This window comes from Erigeron canadensis, chromosome 2 (assembly GCF_010389155.1).
Source record: "Erigeron canadensis isolate Cc75 chromosome 2, C_canadensis_v1, whole genome shotgun sequence".
Classification (NCBI taxonomy): domain Eukaryota; kingdom Viridiplantae; phylum Streptophyta; class Magnoliopsida; order Asterales; family Asteraceae; genus Erigeron; species Erigeron canadensis.
In genome coordinates this window covers 46,549,584-46,569,637 of record NC_057762.1, presented here as the reverse complement: position 1 = coordinate 46,569,637, position 20,054 = coordinate 46,549,584, and the positions used below count along the sequence as shown (strand labels likewise).

The window sequence follows — 20,054 nt, the reverse complement described above, 5'->3', positions numbered from 1 at the left end:
TTTTGAGAACCTTTTTTTTTTACGAGAACCTTTGAGGACTTTTCAAATCAAGCCCAACTGATGATTGTTCTTTACATGAAAATTGTTTTTTGATTGTGTTCTGAATAACTTATGTGTAATTTTGAAGTTTATAATTGTGTGGAGCATGGATTATCATCCGTTATACAATTATGTGGAGATTTGGATTCTTGATCACATGTGCACGAATATTGCTATGATCACATGTATGCAAGTCGATCACATGTAATCATAACAATATTCGTGCACACGTGATTAAGAATCCGAATCTCCGCATAATTGTATAACAGATGATAATCCATGCCTCCATACAATTATAAACTTCAAAATTACATATAAGTTATTCTGAAAACAATCAAAAAATAATTTTCATGTAAAGAATAATCATCGGTTGGGCTTGATTTGAAAAGTTTTCAAAGGTTATCGCAAAAAAAAGGGTTCTCAAAATAACTTTTCACTATATATATATATATATATATATATTGGCGGATGTAGTATAGAAAGACCGGGGACAACCGCCCCCGACAACCCATAATTTTCTAGTGTATATATATCGTAATTACGTATATTATCATGTTTTTGTTTAATAATGACCTTAATTTTCAAGATAAGTTTTTTTTTGCCCCCGATGATCCAATTTTCCAGGATCCGCCTCTCTATATATATATATATAGGAAAAGTGAATTTAAGGTTGTCCGGCATTTAAGCTTAGGTGTGGAACTCCTCACATACTTATTTTTTAGTATTTTTCTATTTAATGAATAAATACTTGGTCCCCATGAATTTTATGGATTAAAAAATTAATATGTGATTGTTCCACACTTAAGCTTAGATACCAGACAAACTTATATTCAACCCACCAGCTAATTGCCCCTTATTAATACCTTAAAGGTGGTCCCATACAGATAACATTATGTTTTATTTGTGTGGGTCTTTATATATAAAACAATTAACAGAATTACAAAATGAAGAAAATAAAAAGGTAAAAAAAAAAAAGCGGAAGAAGCAGAGGGTGGAATGTGTGACTGAAATTTGTTATTTGATTTTCAATCTGTTTTTTAAGTTTTCATTTGATTACAACCTATACATATACTAGCACGATACCCGCACAATGCGACGGTGACTGTGGTGGTGGAGGCGACTGTTGGTAGTGGAGGCGGCGGCGAGTGCTGTAGATAACTGATGTAATGATATTTGATGTAAAAAGTTAATAGAGATATTTTGGATAAATGACTGATATTGTAATTTAATCATTAATAGTATTTTAAATAATTCGTCCATAACTTATAAAGAAAGGGTTGTTTTATTTATTAAATAGTATAAAAGTATAGATTATGTGTATAGGGGAATTAGAATTAAGAAATAAGAGTATTTTAGATTAAAAAAGTGCTGAATTTCCTAAAATATAAGAGATCAATATGCTTTTATAAGGGTTAGAAATGTAGATATATAGATATAGTCATATACACTCGCATCATCAATCAACCCAAAGACTTATGATTAAACAACACATATGAGCATCAGGCTAATTCGTGTATTGCATTATAAGTTGTTCGACTTATGATGGTATATGTCTTCTTCGGATCTATATTGTACCTTACTATGGTGAGGAAATATGGAGTAGGGGGATGAGAAAAGAAAAGAAGTATATCTATACTCCCTATATAAACAAAGGGATTAGTGTCTGGTGATGTAATGAACTATTCCTGATTGTTTATGTTATGTAATGACCTATTCGATTGTCTATGTAATGTAATGAACTCAGTATCCTGTTTATGTTATGTAAGCTACCGGGTAACCGCTTACGTGTAACAAGTTGATGCCACGTATATTACGTACAATAGACATTATGCTATAGTTCATTACATTTCATAGACTTTTATGAATTACAGTGTCCAGTCTTCTTCTCCGACGAGTTTTTAACAAACTTCCGACAACTATTTTCCGACGAACACTTTTAACTGCTAAATCCACAATATTTTCCAACTTCAATAATAATGATAATAATAATGTTGTTTTAAAAAAGAGAATAATAATAATAATAATAATAATAATAATAATAATAATAATAATAATAATAATAATAATAATAACAGTAGGTAGTACTCTAATACCAGGCATCCATCCAATTCCATCCGTTCAAATACTACTTACTATATATAGAATATATACATCGTGCTGCAAATCCTGATAGGTGATAACCGAGAGTGGCGGTGGTTTGGAAATGATATTTATATAAATAATTTTGATTTCTTTTGAATCCATCTCTCCATTTACCTTCAAGATCTATATCTATAATATACCCATTCATATCTATATATATGTCGGCCGAGAATAGTGGCGGCTGAGGGTGGTGGGGGCTGGAAGCGGTGGTGGTTGGGAAAGGACAACAACAGGTTGAACCACCACCATCACGGTGGTGATGGGTAAGTGGGTAACAACGACTTAATGATTCAAGATCTGTTTCAAATCTGCGGAGATGGGAAATGGCCGCCGGAGGTGTTCCAGAATATCTCTTTCATCCCTAACTCCGTCCGTCGATCTTTACACCCTTGCTCTGACTTGGGTTTATTAGTGGTTCTTTGTGTGTATGTGTGTTTTGATGTATCGATGTCTCTTTGAAGCAATATTCTGCTGCTACTACTGCTAGATCATATATTGGATTGTTTTGTTAATAACTTTCCTAAGTTTCGCTTTAACAAAAAATATAATTGCCACGTGTGGAAATATAGCTGACTAACCATCTTGAATTTGGTCAAACTTAAATAAAATCGAAGTAGTGACTGGAAACCGGTTGTTCAGCCGGTAATATACATCGATTCAACCAAACAAACGAGTTCATTGCATAACATAAACACCCGGGTAAATCATTACATAACATAGACATTCATAAATAGTTCATTACATTTTCAGGCACTAATCCCATAAACAAACTACTCCCTACCCAAATTAAACACTCTACCTTTAAATTCCCTATTTTATCCTTGTAATTTACACTTTCCCAAACACTTTATTACTGAACTTCCTAAAATACCCTTAGAAAAATCTTATGCTGATACGTATCTATCATTCATATTTTGGAATAGAGATGTTTGTACGTTTAAGTAATGGATATTGTGGTATGTTGATGTTTGCAGGTTGTTCATTATGTATAGTCATATAGATTGAAAGTAGTTTTTTTTCAATTTTATTTTAATCTTTATAACGCTGGTTTGATAAGGGTTAGTTGATGTAAAAGACAAGATTTTTGTTTAATTTCTATATTTGATTAAAATTAATAGCCGCATCACGTGTATTTCTATTCAATACAACCCATTGTTTTTTGTTCATGATACCCCACATTTAACCGCCTTTCTTTTTCCACAAGTGCGGCTATCTCTCTAGTTTAATTAATATTGTTCTTTCCTTTATCTGATCGATCAAAATTTCTTATTAACTCCGTCTCCATGGATGAGATATGTACGCTCTTTTTTGTGTTTTTCACAATTTTGAGCAAATGATGAATTGAAATATATATTGTAGTCCTTGCCATGAATTCCACGGATGGCTACTATACTCGATCTGTACGGATTTTATGATTCTTGAAATGAGCAAGTTTTTACGCGGTGTTGGGCCCCGGTGCAGGATCACTTAGAATTGATCCGGACAATTGACCAGACAAATCAACATCAACAAGGCACATCATCAGAAATAAGTGAAGAAACTCGGTAACAATTGTAATTTGGAGATATATATATATATATATATAGTCAACTACACTATATATAGGCTGGCGGCAGAAAATTACATTAGCTAGGGGGCGGGGAGACGGTACAACATCTTAGTATACCAAGTCACGGTACAGACTTGAGCTGTTATATATCTCATTATTCTCATATCTACGTACCACTCAATACATATCGATCATGTATGTATTGAGTGGGGCTGAAGTGTTTGGGCTGAACCAAGAAGATATCGTTGGATCAGCGGACATTAATTATTCCTTACTTCAAAAAGAATCTTCTTTGATGAATAATATCGATAGTGTCAACATTATCTTCCAAGACAAGTGTATCTAAAGCATACATGAGTCCCCCGAGTAAATAACTAACGAAGCCTTCAGGGCGATGAACCAAAATATAGATCATTAATTGACATATATACATACAAATGCACGTTGCACCACGTTACATATTTATTTCTTCCAAACCTACTTTTTAACCTGCCATCTAGCTGCATAAGTCAGCTGCACGAATCACATACTTCACAACAACAATTGAGACATTCAAAACAAGCAAGAGCAGTGCAAAGTTGTGTGAGAGCAACGGCCCATTGATCATTCATTCGAGAACACGACTGGATGACACCCATGCAACAACATCGATGAAGAAAGATCCCCCAACAAGAGGAAGCCGCTTGCATCATCATTCCTGCAGGCTCATTTAGCTTTAACTCTTCTATTCCAGGAGGTAGATTATTAACCGTCGCCATCAAGTTACCAAATCTAAAACTTGTATCCTTCAGGTATGTAATCTTGTGATTCTCCAACTTTGGACACTTCTGCAACTCAATTTTAAAAGAAAAATTAATCTTGTGAGACATAAAAACAATGTTGAGTTGAATTGTGGTACACATCATATCACTCTATCCTTTCACAAAAACGTACCAGGTCCGACTCCATCGGCGGATTTTTCGCATGAAATATTTAGAACAAGATTGGCTCGCTGGAAAGGAAGGTATATCTCCATCGGCGCAAGGGTCACACTCATAAAAGCTGTGACAGAGAGCCTACCGTCTTATTATTTTTCCCTTTTTAAGGTCCCGGATAAAGTTATAAACGACTTGGAGGCAATCATCAGTAGGTTCTTGTGGAGTGGATCAGAAGATAAAAGAAAAATAAGCTGGGTAGCTTGGGAGCGAGTTGCTTCTCCTGTGTTGAGATGGGAGGGCTCCGCCTAAGCAAGCTGAAGATCTCTAACGTTGCCTTGTTGTCTAAATGGGTATGGAAGTATAGGACAGAAAACAAAAAGGTGTTGGGGACCTTAAAAAGGTGTTGGGGATCGCTACCATGTAATAGTTTAGGTTCCGGGGTCTGGAGAGAGATAGTCAAAACAACAAGCAAGGTCAAAGTGGGTGGGACGACCCTCAATGGCTGCTTCAAATGTGTATGTGGGGATGGAGACTCAATAAGGTTCTGGTTGGATCATTGGGTGTGTAATGGTACACTAAAAGATGAATTTCCTCTTTTATTCAAACTTGAATTGGAAAAGAAGTGTATGGTCAAAGATACATCGGGAGAGGGGCTGGGCAGCGAGCTAAGTCTATGGAAATGGTGCAGACAACCTGCTTCTGTGGAGGAGATTTTGGAAATAAATGGGCTCGAACAGGTTCTAGATGGGATCAAGATTAATAAAGAAGGACAGGTGGGAATGGATGGGGGACAAACAAAAGATTTTCTTGATTGAAAGCGTGAAGAAGTTCCTATGTTCAGGGACTAATTTCAGCGATAGATATGTTTTCAAGTGGTCGGGGTGGGTAGCAAAAAAATGCAGCTATGTGGCTTTATTGGAGCGAAACTGCAGGCTTCATTCACTCACATGTTGCCTATGTGAGTGATGGGAAGAGTCCCTGGACCATCTGTTATGTGACTGTGAATTTGCTATGGAAGTTTGGAACAGAATTGGAAGCTGTTGCAAGGTAGAGCCTATGTTTTTCTTCTCGATAAAGGGATCGAGTGGCATACAAACTCGGGGTTGAGAAAGAAGGAACGAAAGGTTTTGAAAGGGATAATGTTTATCACGTGTTGGTGCTTATGGAAGGCTAGGAACGACAAAAAGTTTAGGAATTCAAAGATCCTTAGTGAGAAAGTCTACCAAGAGGTCAAGAAGTTGGGGTTCCTTTGGTATAAGCATAAAACAAGGAATTGTACTATTAGTTGGTTGGATTGGTGTAACTTTTGTATCATGTAAATCGGCTGTATAGTGACCACTCCTCGATTGTGGGAGTGGTGTGTGTGAATATAAACATTACTTTAAAAAAAAAAAAAAAAAAGGTCTGACTCCAATAGTCAACCTCTTAAATTATACACTACTTGCTAGTAAAAAGAACAAAGTATCAACAATTTGTTAATTGATCGAGTTAGAGTTCTAGTTGAGCATGTTCACCAACTTATTGCAAAATATATCATTCACGTATATGTAAAGGTGTACCTCATTTGATTGAACTGAATCAATGGCTGGCTTTACTTTGTCACTCTGAACTAGGATTGTACGAGTATATTCACAAGGAACCCCCAATTGTAGGCTCAATTCTGCAATCTATGACCAACATTATTGAAGTTGAGTAAACATACGGTGTGATCACACAATGTACACAGATAAAAAACAGACATTCACTATAAAAACTTGAAAGAGTACATGTAGTAAGAAATGACTTGGTCACATTTTCTTTGTTTCTTAATAAGCATGTGTTATCAGTTCTTTAAAACGCATAGAGAAAAAATTAAGGGGGGGCCTCTAAAGTAATTAGCGATTAAAGTTCTGCTTTACACTTTATGAGCCTATTCATGTTGGAATCACGTTAAATGTGGCAGTCACTGATCATTCATAATATGATAATTGACGATTACTGAAATCTCTATCTATGTCTGGTAATATATGATATAGACATACTATAGGATTTCTCAATTGGTGATTGGAACTTTAGGTACTCATATGCAGACATTAAACACCTGGGTTAAAAGTGAAAGTTCTCTAATAATAAATAGAGGCTAATAACCTTCAGTTTAACTCTTAATCTCATATTTTTTTGTATGTTTTCTCTCTCTGATTTTCGGCTCTTACATAGCCGAAATCATCATCACTCGATCATCTCGTTTTGGGAACATAATTATAATCAATAGCAAACATGTTTGCTCTTACTGGATCCTCGGGATCGTTAGGTATGTATTCTTATTATCATATTTTCGTTATTTATTCAATGTGAATCATGTTTATTCCAACAATTCATTCTTTAAACGTAACGAGCAAAAATTTGCCTTGTCAGGAACAAAAGAGTATACCTTCTCCTCTAGCTGTGTATTTTGGTCGAGCCATGCATGTGCTGTGAGCGTGTCAATCTCCCTTTGTGCACATAACTGAGAAACAAATTATTGGAGCACTATTATTTTAAAGGTGTCAGCCCTTAATAGTTTACAGTGATAGGAAAAATGTCTTAAAATTTAAATCTTTACCCTATCCAAAGGTATCCCCTTTGCATCTCTCACTTTGACATCAATCACACAAGTGCTCCGATCAGCCAGTAAACCTCTAGCTTTAACAATGTCTTGGAACTTCCCATGGTATCGGCCTGATACAATTAATGGACTTCCAGACAGGTCTGGAATACGAAATGGGTACAACTGCAATTGAAAAACAGATACTAGTCAAACGATATAAATGGGTTGAATGCACATTGAAGTGATTATGAGTAAAACGTAATCAGGCAGTTTACCTCAACTGAGTCGAGATTTTCTAGGGAATCTAGAGTTACATTTGCGACTACAGGAGATGAGGCATTGCTAAGCAGCCGTGGTAATCGATCGCTGATTGAATCTGGTTTAAACAATAATATAACATGACACTATATATGTTTAATAAAACAGGAATGTAATTATTAAAGAATAAAGATGGGTACATGATGAGACTGACCTACATTAAAAGCAGCATCATAGCATCCCCTTCCCATATGTGCAAGCATTTGTAAAAAATAATGATTGCAGTATGAACCTGTGAACATTTTAAGGATAACTATCCTTACGTGAAATCAAGGTATCAAACTTTGAAAAAATAATATGGCAAACGAAGTCCTACCTATCCCAAATGTGCTAATCCGGGGACAATTAATTCCTCCGTCCACCAAGTGATCTTTCATAATTTTACAGATTTCTTTTTCATCTTCAACAGACCCGTCAGTAATGAGGAATATATGAGGAATAGACTCACCATTCTTGCCAACTAAATCAAATGCCTGCTGGAAATAATGATCATCAGTACACTAATTACCCATTCGGTTTCAAATGTGGATTAGGAAACATATTCAGAAATGAAAAGGACCTGTTTCACGGGAATCAAAAGGTTTGTACCTCCCTCAGCAATAAGATTTGTGTGCATCCATTCAGTTGCGTTTGTGATTGCTTCATCTGTTGCCAACTCTAATGAAGATGAGAATGCTAAAGTCTCCCCATTGAAGGATATGATGTTAAAAGTATCTTCTTTATTAAGCTTAGATAGGCAGCCTATCATCGCATCTTTTGATTTCTCAAGAGGCTCTCCATGCATGCTTGCGCTTACGTCTATTAGAATTACCACTTCTTTTCTGAAAGCCTGTGAAGGTACATTAACCTCACGATGAGGTTAGCTATTAATTAGTTATTGTTAAAGATGGAAAAACAATCGAGAATTCTGGAAGGTTCTCCTAAAAATTTCCACTAACCTTTGTACTTATTTTATTCTTCCCAGGAAGAAGATAAAAGCAGAACATATCTCTCTGATCATAATCATGTAGAGATGGAGACTGCAGTAGCAAACTGGCAATGATATTATCTTTGCACACCTAAGAGAGAATGCCATTGATTAATACATACTTCATATATAATCCTCTGGATACATGTATACGAGGACTTACAGAGAAAGAAAAATACAAGTCTTGAGTTGACCATCTTTTGACATCTGCCTCATATGAAAATCCTATTTCACCAGCCAGTCGCCTTATTTCCTTTTTTTTTAAGACAAAATGAGATTCAATTGATACATAGAATGCTAAACCAAAAATTAAACAACATACCATTAAAGGATGACTGGCAATATTGCAAACGATCTCAGTCTCTGTACCAGAGTTCACATTTAGCAGCATTTTTTCCTTCATAGAGTTTCCTTTCATTACTGGCACAACATGAGCCGGAAAAGTGAAAGGCACAGTGAGACAGAACTCATGATCTTGATACAACAATTTCTGAGACCATCTTATATTTACATTGATAAGTGATCCTCCCTCAACCTTTTAATGTTGACAATCAAAAATTAAGCACATTGGTCTACAAACATATAACTGTATATCATCGGAATCATAATACAATTCAAATTTAAGTTGTTAAAGAAACCTGGGAAATCCTAAATGTGTACGTGTGTCCTTTCATTAGAAATCCGTTATTAGTGTCAGTTAGATTTTCCACATCCTTTTCGTTTTGTGCGGTTATGAATTGTGTAGAATATGATCTTCTAGCGGTCTCCACCTCAACACCTAGAACTGAACCCTGTTAGCCAGACCATGTTCCTTTCAGAACTAAAATAGTAATGTTTCATAGAAATACTATCACAAATACATTCTGAAATTAGAGAGTATTAAAAGTCCATCCAAGTAAGCTAGGTACAATCTTGGGTGACCAGGAATATGTTTGAAAACGACCACATGATACTCTACTTAAACTTTGTACATCTGAGTCAAACGACGACCCTCCTTCCTTACCGAACGAGAAAACCTCATAGTTTACGGTAAAGCAAGCCATCATCAAAAAGGTAAACAAATAAAACATATGTTTGTTTTCAAATGTTTATTTTTATTTATTTATTTATTTGCAGTTTGTCAACTGGAAAACAAAATTAACAATAAAGCAATAATTACAATTTACAAAAATAATAATATTAAACAAAAAATAGGCTAGAAAAGTAGAAAGTACTTTATATCCTCGGCTAAATAAGTGCGTAATATGAAAAAGAGAAATTATATATACTCTGTATTTCTTTTTAGAAAATCAACTTAAGACTCTTTTCAATAAGTTGCTAGTTTCCTATGTTAATATAATTCTACCGTTCCAAAAAAAGAGAAGAAAAATACTCTTTTCAATAACTTGTAGATGACAAGTACTATAATTCACTACTAGTTTATCTTTTGATTTTATCAAATGTCATTGATCAAGTTGATGGAAATATTATTAAGTTGATTTTATAAAAAGATATATATTTTTCATAAAAATAATCTAAAAAATTACATATAATTAAACAAAAAGGATGGAATGCGGGAAACACACGTGTGTGGACCTAACATGGGTTTCTTCTCTCGTGGGCTTAGGGTGCAATGAAGTTGGTCAAACTGCTTTAAAAGTTGGTTCATGCATAGAGGTAAAACACAAGAAGGTGTGTCTTGACAACTGACACGTGTTTATACCTTTTGCATTTGATCATTGGGTATTCTCAAACATGAGGTCGTTGAGCTACTTGGAAGGATATATCCAACTAGTCATGCACACTAATGTTATGATTCCACGATCTATTAATGTAGTTTAAACATGTTAGTTTTGCTTATAGAAAAAGGATTAACACCACAGCTTATTATCCGTGTGCCTTATATTTCTATGTATCGATATGACTATATGAGAATAATTAATGGATAAAAAGGTGGGGAGGGACATGGTCATCATGATCACCACTTTTCTCGCCTAGCCGGTCACCGAGGTGGTGTTCCACCCGGTCACCGACGAGTCATCACTCACTCACTAGTGTATACCGTCGGTTGATTGATAAAAAAAGGAACTCCAAAGTAAAATCACCCTTTACCTAAAAGTCAAAAAGTCCACAGAAAGCAGACCAATAATTGTCTTAAAATATGCCAAAGAGCCGAAATGTTAGGATATATCATTTTCCACAGAAATTCTTTACAAACCTTAACATTTAAGGTTAACTTACTAAAAGATACTAGTAATTAAATATATATATATATATATATATAGAATAATGGGTTATGTTATTAATGTATAAGGTTAAGTACCTGTTGGCCGATAGGAACCGCAATTCTACAATCACAAGAAGCGCGTGAGGTCACGCAATGAAGGCGCCAAGTTCCGGTAAGAGTAACAAAGGCGGTGTCCAAGAAACAATCAAGTTTCATACAAATTGAATGCATGTGCAGAGGAACAAGAGCCGGTGGATCACAATGTCCGTACACATAAGGCTGGTAGCTACATATATCCGGATTATCAACGACACGCGGGTCAACTATCACGGCGTAGACCATCGGTGCTGTCGGAAAATAGTCTTCCGGTGACCGCAATGATGACGCCGACGAAGAAGACAATGATTTTCTCATGGAGGAGGGTGCTTTTGGGGCTGTCATGCTGGAAGCTTTGTCTTTGCCGTAAGATATTCTCTTGGATAGGTCGATTCCCATTTGAACTGATTTTGAGAAATCGTCGACGGCCATCGGAAAAAAAGAAAGAATTAAAAAGATGGTCAAAATATTTGGCAGAGTGAGTCTGAGTGTGTGTGCAATGCAATGGAGTGGGTGACGCTTTGATTATTGCTTTTAATTTAGAGTAAATTACACTTTTCGTCCCTGAAGTTGACACATTTTTCACTTTTCATCTTTTAAGTGAAAAATTACAATTTTGACCTTAAAGTTAGCAGGTTTTTTCAATCATCGTCCCTTGCCAAACGTCGTTAAGTTTAAGCCGTTAAGTCGGACACGTGCAACACACGTGAGGGACTGAAACTGCAAAAAATGACAAGTTCAGGAACGAAAACTGAAATTTACTTTTCTGTTGTCATCATCTTCATCTATACCGGCTGACTTTCGTCGAAAAATTCGCCGGAAAACTTAAAATGCCAATATCTCACTCGTTTTTTCGAATTAGACCACGAAACCAGCACTAAACTTTTCAAAATTAAATTTCGCACGAATCATATAACCAAAACGAGATCCAATGAATCGGTTGTCACACCCGAATTCTTTGTACCTCAATCTACTAATCTAACTATTGTAACAACTTAATAACCTTAACGATTAACCAATCTAACTATTGTAACTATTGTGACGTTTGGTGGTGGTTTCGTGGTCTAATTCAAAGAATCGAGTGAGATATCGGCATTTTAATTTTTCCGGCGAAAGTCAGCCGGAGAAGATGAAGATGATGAAAACAGAAAAGTAAATTTCAGTTTTCGTCCCTGAACTTGTCATTTTTTGCAGTTTCAGTCCGTCACGTGTGTTGCACGTGTCTGAATTAACGGCTGAAACTTAACGACGTTTGGCGAGGGACGATGATTGGAAAAATCTGTCAACTTTAAGGTCAAAATTGTAATTTTTTCACTTAAGAGGCGAAAAGTAAAAAACATATCAATTTCAGGGACGAAAAGTGTAATTTACTCTTTAATTTAATTAGTTTGTCTCCGTAGTCCGTAGTAGTAAAAGGTTTTTATTTTTTAATTTGGACACATGTCATTGGACAGACATTATTGGATACAAATGAACATTAGCACGTTAATCATGATTAGGTGTCATCAGTCATCTTATATTGTACTCCATAGTAAGGTAATGATTGAATTATGTGAATGTAGATTATAAATCAAACTCGACTTTTTAAGACTATCGAAAATAGATGTCAACTTTTAAAAGTTTTGTATGTGGAAGCAAAGTTTTTTTTTATTTAAATTTTTTTAAAAAATGTTACGAGTACATTATAAATGATTATTTCACATCTATGAATTCTTATAATAATATTAACATGACTCATCGTTTTTATAATTTTATTTTGAACAAGAATATAATATAATGTACATAAATAATGTTTGATCATACTATACATAACCAAAATTAAATTATAGATTATCTAACAGTGTACAATTAAGTAGTAAAACATATACTCGTAATTGTTATTATTTATGATGGAAAGTTATTTACATGTCAAACTTTCGGAATATCAACGGATCTTGATCAATCGATACATATATAGGTATGTATGTATCTCTTTGTGTGTGGGTGAGGAAAGGAAAATCGAAGAGAACTAAATAACTAGTACACACAAACGCGAATTGAAAGAATCAAAGAGATAGCTTGTTTTACAGTACTTTAAAAGTGGGAGAATCAATGCTAAACAAAAAGTAGACAGCAACTAACGTTGAGGCGTCGGTCCAAAATCCTAATGGCCCAATTTGATTGACTTCATTCCTAAAAAGCAATATGTACAATGACTAAAAACAACATATCGGATAACTTTATGTCTAATTAAATTAGGTAGTTATCGATGGATAAATCAATTTTTCAATATAATTAAATATGAATACTCACGCAATGTCACAATATGACAATAGATTGGAGTATATGCTAGTAGATACATAAATTGTGTAGGTGTATCAATTATCTATCAACAACAATAAGACTCAATCTCTGAGCGAGGTATGAGGGAGATGAGATGTAGAAACCTCTACCCAAAGGTAGAGAGATTGCTTCCAATAAGGACCTCCGGCCACAAAGAGATGAAAATGTGTATCAATCATCTATGACCATTTGTATTACATAAACTTTTATTATGGGTATATGTATATATTTAGTTGTCATTTGTAATACTCATACTTTCGGATAGTCTTGAGGGAGGATGTCTACTTAGTCATGGAAGTGGCCTGTGGGGGCATAGACACGGTGAAGGTAACATCAACTAGATAAAGATTTTGGATTGATTGTTTATACAACAAATATATTAGTTCTTCGGTGATTTTTTTCACATTCTAAAAAAAGAACTAAAAATTTATAGAACCAATTCACATGTATGCATGTGAAAAAACATAAAATATAAAAGATTCATATACTTGATGTAATAAATACTCTGATTTTAACAACAAAAAAAAAAACTTACATTCCTATTTGTGAGCAACTTAAGGAATACAACTATACACATTTTTATGCATGAGAAATTAAGACGAAAAAAAAAACTAAACTTATTATTATACGTGAAAAAATAACAATTAGACTAATATAATATTATATAAATAGAAGCAATGTTATTATATTGCGTGAACTCAAATTTTTTTAAAAAGAAATCTTTGTATCTGAGCACAAATTCAGGCTCAATCAGAATTAGGAGTTACCACGAAAATTATCATACTTCCTAAAAGCAGTGCAAACCTACAAAGTCTTTCACGAACTTAAGATGGTTGATGATTTTCTAGAGTAATGTTTCTATATCTCTAGATAATATTGTTTGTGTGTGTTTATGGTTGTATTGATTGAATGAATGAGTGACAACCGAAAATAAGAGATATTTATAGTGTCAAAAACTCAAAGTTAAGGTACTCTCGTACAATGAGCCGTTTATGGGTTGTGTCATTTTGCGGGCATTTACTCTAAAGGTGACCAAAACGACATCGTACAAGGTATGGAACGTTCGAAATAATGTTTGTGTGTAGATAGTCTAGGCAACCTAGACAGCCTATAGGCTATCTCCTTTTATTGTCAGATATCACGAATATAACATTGTATGTATATATTTTAGTGATTTGTTATATAAGGTAAATATCTAAACTCCCTTAATAAGCAAACTACCTTACCCCCTTTTAACACCTTTATCTTTGAAATGTCGTTTATGCCCTCCTAACTTACACTACCCTATTTTTTCTCCATTTTTCTCCATCACGCTCATTACATACACATACATTCAGTCGATTCTAGATTTTCTCTCCCTCCCCCCTTCTCTGATTTTCTCCCCCCATAAACACCATCCACCACCGCCCCAAATACCACCATCCACCGCCGCAATCCACCATAAACACCATCCACCGTCGCAATCCACCATAAACACCATCCACCACCGCCCCTCAAACCACCATCCACCGCCGCCTGCTTATCTTCTTTTTTTTTTTCATCGCCGCCGCCCCACAACCCACCATCCCCGCCGCAGAAATCGGCATCCACCGCTTGAGGTGAATCATACATTCATTTAATAACACGGTACCCGCTACTTGACCGGCGTTTTTTCCTATTCTCCGCCGCATCGCGCGGGTACAAGGCTAGTTCATACATATATGGCTATGTGCTTCATTCGTTTCTTCGAGGGCTAGTCCAAGTGGGCTTTAAGCCCAGTATGTTTAAATGGCTGGGAGTGGGCCTTGGTCTCTTCTAGTTAACTTGGCCATAACTTGTTGTATATAATTGTAGGGTGATTATCATATTTCCTTTTCTTAAATACCAAAATAACATATTTACCCAACTAAATTTAATAATATCATATACATCCAATGTGAACCCAAAAACTCTCACAATTACCCATTTTCTTAAATAAATTCAAAAAAAATCAATTTTACACAATTAAAATTCCTATTTATCCCGTTCAAAAAAAATTTCCCTATTTTCCTCTTAGGGTAAATGCCATAAAATTGCATTTTGTAAAATAATTATACCAGAACTTAAAAACGGCAAAATGTCTTTGGATCATTCTACAACAACTCGATTGGTATCCTTTTTCTTGCATATTATCTGTTCATTTTTTTCTAATGAAAGCAGATATTATGATAGTAAAACTTACCGAGATAATAAATTTAAGTGCTACTTTTGTGTGATTTATAATTTTGAAAGATTAAAACATATGTACATTATATATATATTATATATATATATATTTAGATATAATACTCGTATAATTCTCTAAAAAGCACAAAGCTGTAGTTAACGGAAATTATCAACTCCGAAACATAACCAATGCACCAAATGATTTTTTATAAAATTTATTTTTTCATAAAATAAAAAACTCTGATGACAAATTAATTAAAGAAAACGAAGACATCTATTTTTTTTTTTTATTGAATTCATTTATTTATTTATGAAAGTGGATAAATATGAGAGTTTTTTGATTTAAATTGGATATCTACGATATTTTCAAGTTTGGTTGGGTAAATATGTTATTTTATTACTTAAGGAGGGGAAATATGATAATCACCCATAATTGTAATACTTGAACGATAATATTATAATTAATAGATAATATATATTATTTTTACTAGTTGTAGACTATTAAAGTAATAATGTAATAAAATTATAAAAAAGTATTATGATCTCTTATATAAATAAGCCAAAATTGTTTCTACAACTTTTTTTCTTATGTGGCATGCTAACATTTTCTCTTAAGCTATTTTCTACAAATTTATGATGTTATAATTACTTTTTCTTTATTTTCAAAAAACTATTTTTCATATTAGGCCCTATGTTATCTCTTTTGTTACATATTAATTTGTAACCTTATTAATATGAAAAAATGAACGATCGTATTCTAGCTATTTATTTTTAATTCTATATCTACCATTGATTTGTGGTAGTTAGTTTTACTTTTTTTTTTTTATCACATATCGATTTTATATATTAATGTTTATCTTTACAAATATATTGTTATCTCCATATCAAAAGTTATAATGTATCGACAACAAATTACATACAACAACAATAACAACAACAGTACCCAATCCGGCAAAAGTCGTGTACCTAATCCGGCAAAAGCCATATTTGGGGAAGTTAGGAATGTAGACAACCTTACACCTACAAGAAGGTAGAGAGACTGCTTCCAGAAAGATATCCGGCCAAAAAGAGGCAAAAAATTGAGAGGGTAAAAAGTTTAGTAACCATACATGTCGGTTGTGTCATCTGACTATATTACAATTAAAGAAAAATAGCAGACATTGCATAACACACTTTAGCGTAAAATGAACAATACATACTAAAAAGGACATTTAAACCTATTAAACATCAACCTACAAATGTAATAAACATGTCCATGTGTAACACCCCAAATATTTTAAGGTAAAAGAAATTAACCCTTTTTCATAATTTTGACATTAAATTAATTTCCTAGTATTTTATTTTTGGATATGGGGTTAATTTAGTTGGAACTTTAGTGGATAGCGGGTAAAATACCCACCAATTTGAGAAGTGGGTCGTGGCACCCATAGGAAGTGCCAGACATATTCTTTTGAGTATGAATCATACTTTCACTTTTATTTTCTTCTTCCCTTCATGCATTCCTTCTCATATTCTTTCAAAATCAAAGAGTAATTCATCTAAGAGCAAAATCATTAATCATCTCCATCTATATTATAAATTTATAAGCTAGGGTTTTGGTGATTTTGGGTGGTGGCCGAAAATCAAGAGGAAAAAGGGAGAAAAAGAAATTGTAGCCTATAGTCTTGATTTAGCTCATTGAATCTTGAGGTGTTGAATTCCCTTAAACTAGTTTTTATCTTTCTTTTGGAATTAGGGTTCATGGATGAACCAAATTGGGGGTTTTGCAAAAATATGAATTATGGTTAATTTTTCTCAATTCCTTAGTTAACCTAGTTGTCATTGAGCAATGTGATGTGTTTGATTATGAAATTGATAAGTTCATGTGAAAATCTTAATTAATGAGAAAAGATGAATTTTACTAGTTATTGAAATATGGAGGAAAATGGTAGGTTGAACTACCCAATGTTGTTGTTAAAGATGAAAGTAGCTCAATGACAAATGGGTTGGGTTTTGGGTTTAGAAAAGGCTAGTGATTGAGAATGGCTAGGTTGAACTAGTCAAGAGTGAATGTAAGCTTATGCATTTTTACGATATGATTATAGGTTGAAGCTTGCTTGTGCTTGTCTATTTAGCGTTATTGTCTTTGTTGCGGAGGAGGTGAGTATATTTGCATACCTTTATGTATACGTTGGGTCAATTAACATGAGATGTGAATGTTCCAAGCATGGTAATTGATTTGGCGTTAAGCCCATGTGGGGCATAGTTTATGAGGCCTAAGAACCTCCGGGGCCTAAGAACCCCGATAGTTGATCGATTGAGGCCTAAGAACCTCCGGTGGCCTAAGAACCCCGATAGATGATCATGATTATGTTAGAAATCCAAAAATAGTGATACATTGTAATTTAAGTTATGGACTTACTTGTAGTTAAGTCATGAGTTGATAATTTCTAAGGTTGAGAGGCTAATTGTGATAATTAGCATAGTTGATGTGTTTAGACTATAAATAGCCCTCAATCTCTTAGAAATTATAACAATAAGCATAACTCTTAACATACATTATATAGCATTACACCTGAATAACACACACTTAATCCCAATTCTCTCTCAACACACACACAAACACCAAGAACACACACACTAATCAAACACCATTGTTGATGTGAATTCGATTGATAAAATCGTGTTGATTACATTTGGTATCAGAGCAAAACATCGTTTTGATCTCGATCCATAACTGAATTCAATCACATTTCATCAAAAATCACCTTTAATTCTTTTTTTTCTTGTTTCTGTTCGTCGTTTTTTTTTTTTTACTGAAAATCCAAAAATTAACATCTCAAATCACATAAAATCACAAATGTTTGTTCACCGTTCGATTCCTCATAGTTAATAACATAATCCTCTCAAGTTTCGTGTTCAAATTTGATCTGGAACAATAGTTCAGATTTTGAGTTTTTGGCGCTAAAAATTTGGGATTTGATTCTGTTGTGTTATAAGCTAAATTTTGTTAATCGGATCATTGCTGAGGTGAAAACAAACTGTTTGCAAGTGGTTTCATGTTCCAACTCTCAGAAAATCAAAAGAAATTGAAGTTTTAAATATCGTCAATGGAGTTGTTCATGTTCAAAGGTTGAAGACGACTGTGTAAAGCTAAAACGATCTTAATTAGATCGTTTCAGTTTTTCTTTCCTTCATACTTTCATATCAGTGTTGTGGATTGTAAAACGATTCAAATTTTGATCATTTTGAGAAGTGTGGTTGTGTTGTGAAGAACTGATTGTGGCTAACTGATCCTTTGGATTGGTTTTGGTCAATTCAATTCTTGAAAAATACACAAGTTGTTGAGAAATTCTGAAGAGAAACCAAAATGATCTCTTTTAGATCGTTTTAGTTTTCATAGAAACCAGAACGATCCCTTTTAGATCATTTCAAGTTTCACTTGAATTTTCTCTGGTTTGAGTAATTCCTGAAGAGTTGTGTTTGGTAATCATACTACTTCTGGGTAACTGATCTTCGTGATTGGTTTTGCTCAATTCATTTCATTCCATTTCATACCAAAACTCTGCCCAAATCATTTCAGAATACTTAGAATTTTTCCTTCTTCTGAAAATCGTTTTAAGATTAGATCGTTTCATTCTTATCTCAAAAAAGATCGTTTTATTTTAATTCCAATTTAGATCGTTTCTTTCATACTTCAAAACAGATCGTTTCATTTTTTATTTCAATTCAGATCGTTTCATTTCATTTCAACTTAGATCGTTTCATAAATTCTTCAAAATCAATTCAATTCTCAATTCAAATCAATTTCAAATGACTACTCGTGAAGCATTATCTCTGGGTACTGATACAAGACCACCAGTTCTTTATCGTGGTAATTATGGACTTTGGAAGAAAAGGTTCATGGATTACATTGAACGTCAGACAAATGGTCACATGCTTAAGGACTCAATCATCAATGGACTTGCTATGCATCGTCATCCTACTACCCGTACTATTTTGACTCCTGATCTTTTGAACGCCGAACAAAGAGATCGTACTGCTGCTGACAACAGAGCTAGGTCATGCTTGTACCAAGCACTTCCTGATGAGATCTATGGCTCAGTTGATTCTTACGACACAGCAAAGGAGATTTGGGATGAAGTTGCTAGACAAATGGAAGGTTCTGATGTAACCTCAACAATTCGACTGACAAATGTCTTAACTGAGTTTGACAATTTTCAGAAATCTCCAAATGAATCTCTTGAGTCCGTCTACTACAGATTTTGCAATGTGATCAATGAACTGAGAAAGAACAAGGTCAAGAAAGATGAGATTGAGTTGAACATCAAGTTTATCAAAGCACTTGGTTCCGAATGGGAAGAATATGGAACTCAAATCAAACAACATCAAGATCTGACCAAATTCACCATTCATACTCTTTATGAATCTTTCAAGTTGAATGAGAGCAAAGTTCTAAGCAAAAATTCATTCAACAAAGTGCCAGAAGTTGTATCTACTGATCCTTTGGCATTGGTTGTTGAACGAAAGGTTTCTGAGGCTCTTAAAAGACAAATGACTATTGTTTCTTCGTCTGATGAGGAGGGGAAGATTACTTGGCTCCAAGAGATGGTGTTCCTGATGAATTCTACCAAGCTCTTGCCGCTGTTACCAAGCATTTCAAGAAAAAATATTTCAAAGCGAGGCCAACTAACAACAATCTTCGAACTTCATCAACAAGTGCATTTCCAAAGAAGGAACAATATCATCACAAGAGTTTTGAACAAGGT

General features: G+C 34.2%; 1 protein-coding gene across 2 annotated transcripts; it reads right to left on the bottom strand.

Moving 5' to 3' along the window:
* Positions 1-4,001: 4,001 nt before the first annotated feature.
* LOC122589841 lies at positions 4,002-11,291 on the bottom strand. Of its 2 annotated transcripts, XM_043762161.1 has the most exons (13): positions 10,801-11,291; positions 9,137-9,289; positions 8,821-9,033; positions 8,662-8,751; positions 8,470-8,589; positions 8,091-8,360; positions 7,848-8,004; positions 7,686-7,763; positions 7,489-7,589; positions 7,229-7,396; positions 7,058-7,132; positions 6,207-6,314; positions 4,002-4,557 (listed from the first exon to the last, which is right to left on the bottom strand). In XM_043762161.1, the coding sequence occupies exons 1-13, from the start codon at positions 11,230-11,232 to the stop codon at positions 4,240-4,242; spliced, it is 2,283 nt and encodes a 760-aa protein (XP_043618096.1). In that variant the 5' UTR covers positions 11,233-11,291; the 3' UTR covers positions 4,002-4,239. The 2 variants fall into 2 exon arrangements, with proteins under 2 accessions (XP_043618096.1, XP_043618097.1); XM_043762162.1 differs by lacking the exon at positions 4,002-4,557 and having other exon boundaries at positions 6,221-6,307.
* Between the last annotated feature and the right edge of the window lie 8,763 nt (positions 11,292-20,054).

What these genes read in the sequence shown, in the direction of transcription:
- LOC122589841 (XM_043762161.1), bottom strand. Translation starts at nt 11,232, where the DNA reads ATGGCCGTCGACGATTTCTCAAAATCAGTTCAAATGGGAATCGACCTA. An exon ending in CGGTTCCTATCGGCCAACAG is followed by an intron (nt 9,290 to 10,800) that starts GTACTTAACCTT and finishes TCTGGCTAACAG; the next exon opens with GGTTCAGTTCTAGGTGTTGA. An exon ending in TTGCCAGTCATCCTTTAATG is followed by an intron (nt 8,752 to 8,820) that starts GTATGTTGTTTA and finishes TTAAAAAAAAAG; the next exon opens with GAAATAAGGCGACTGGCTGG.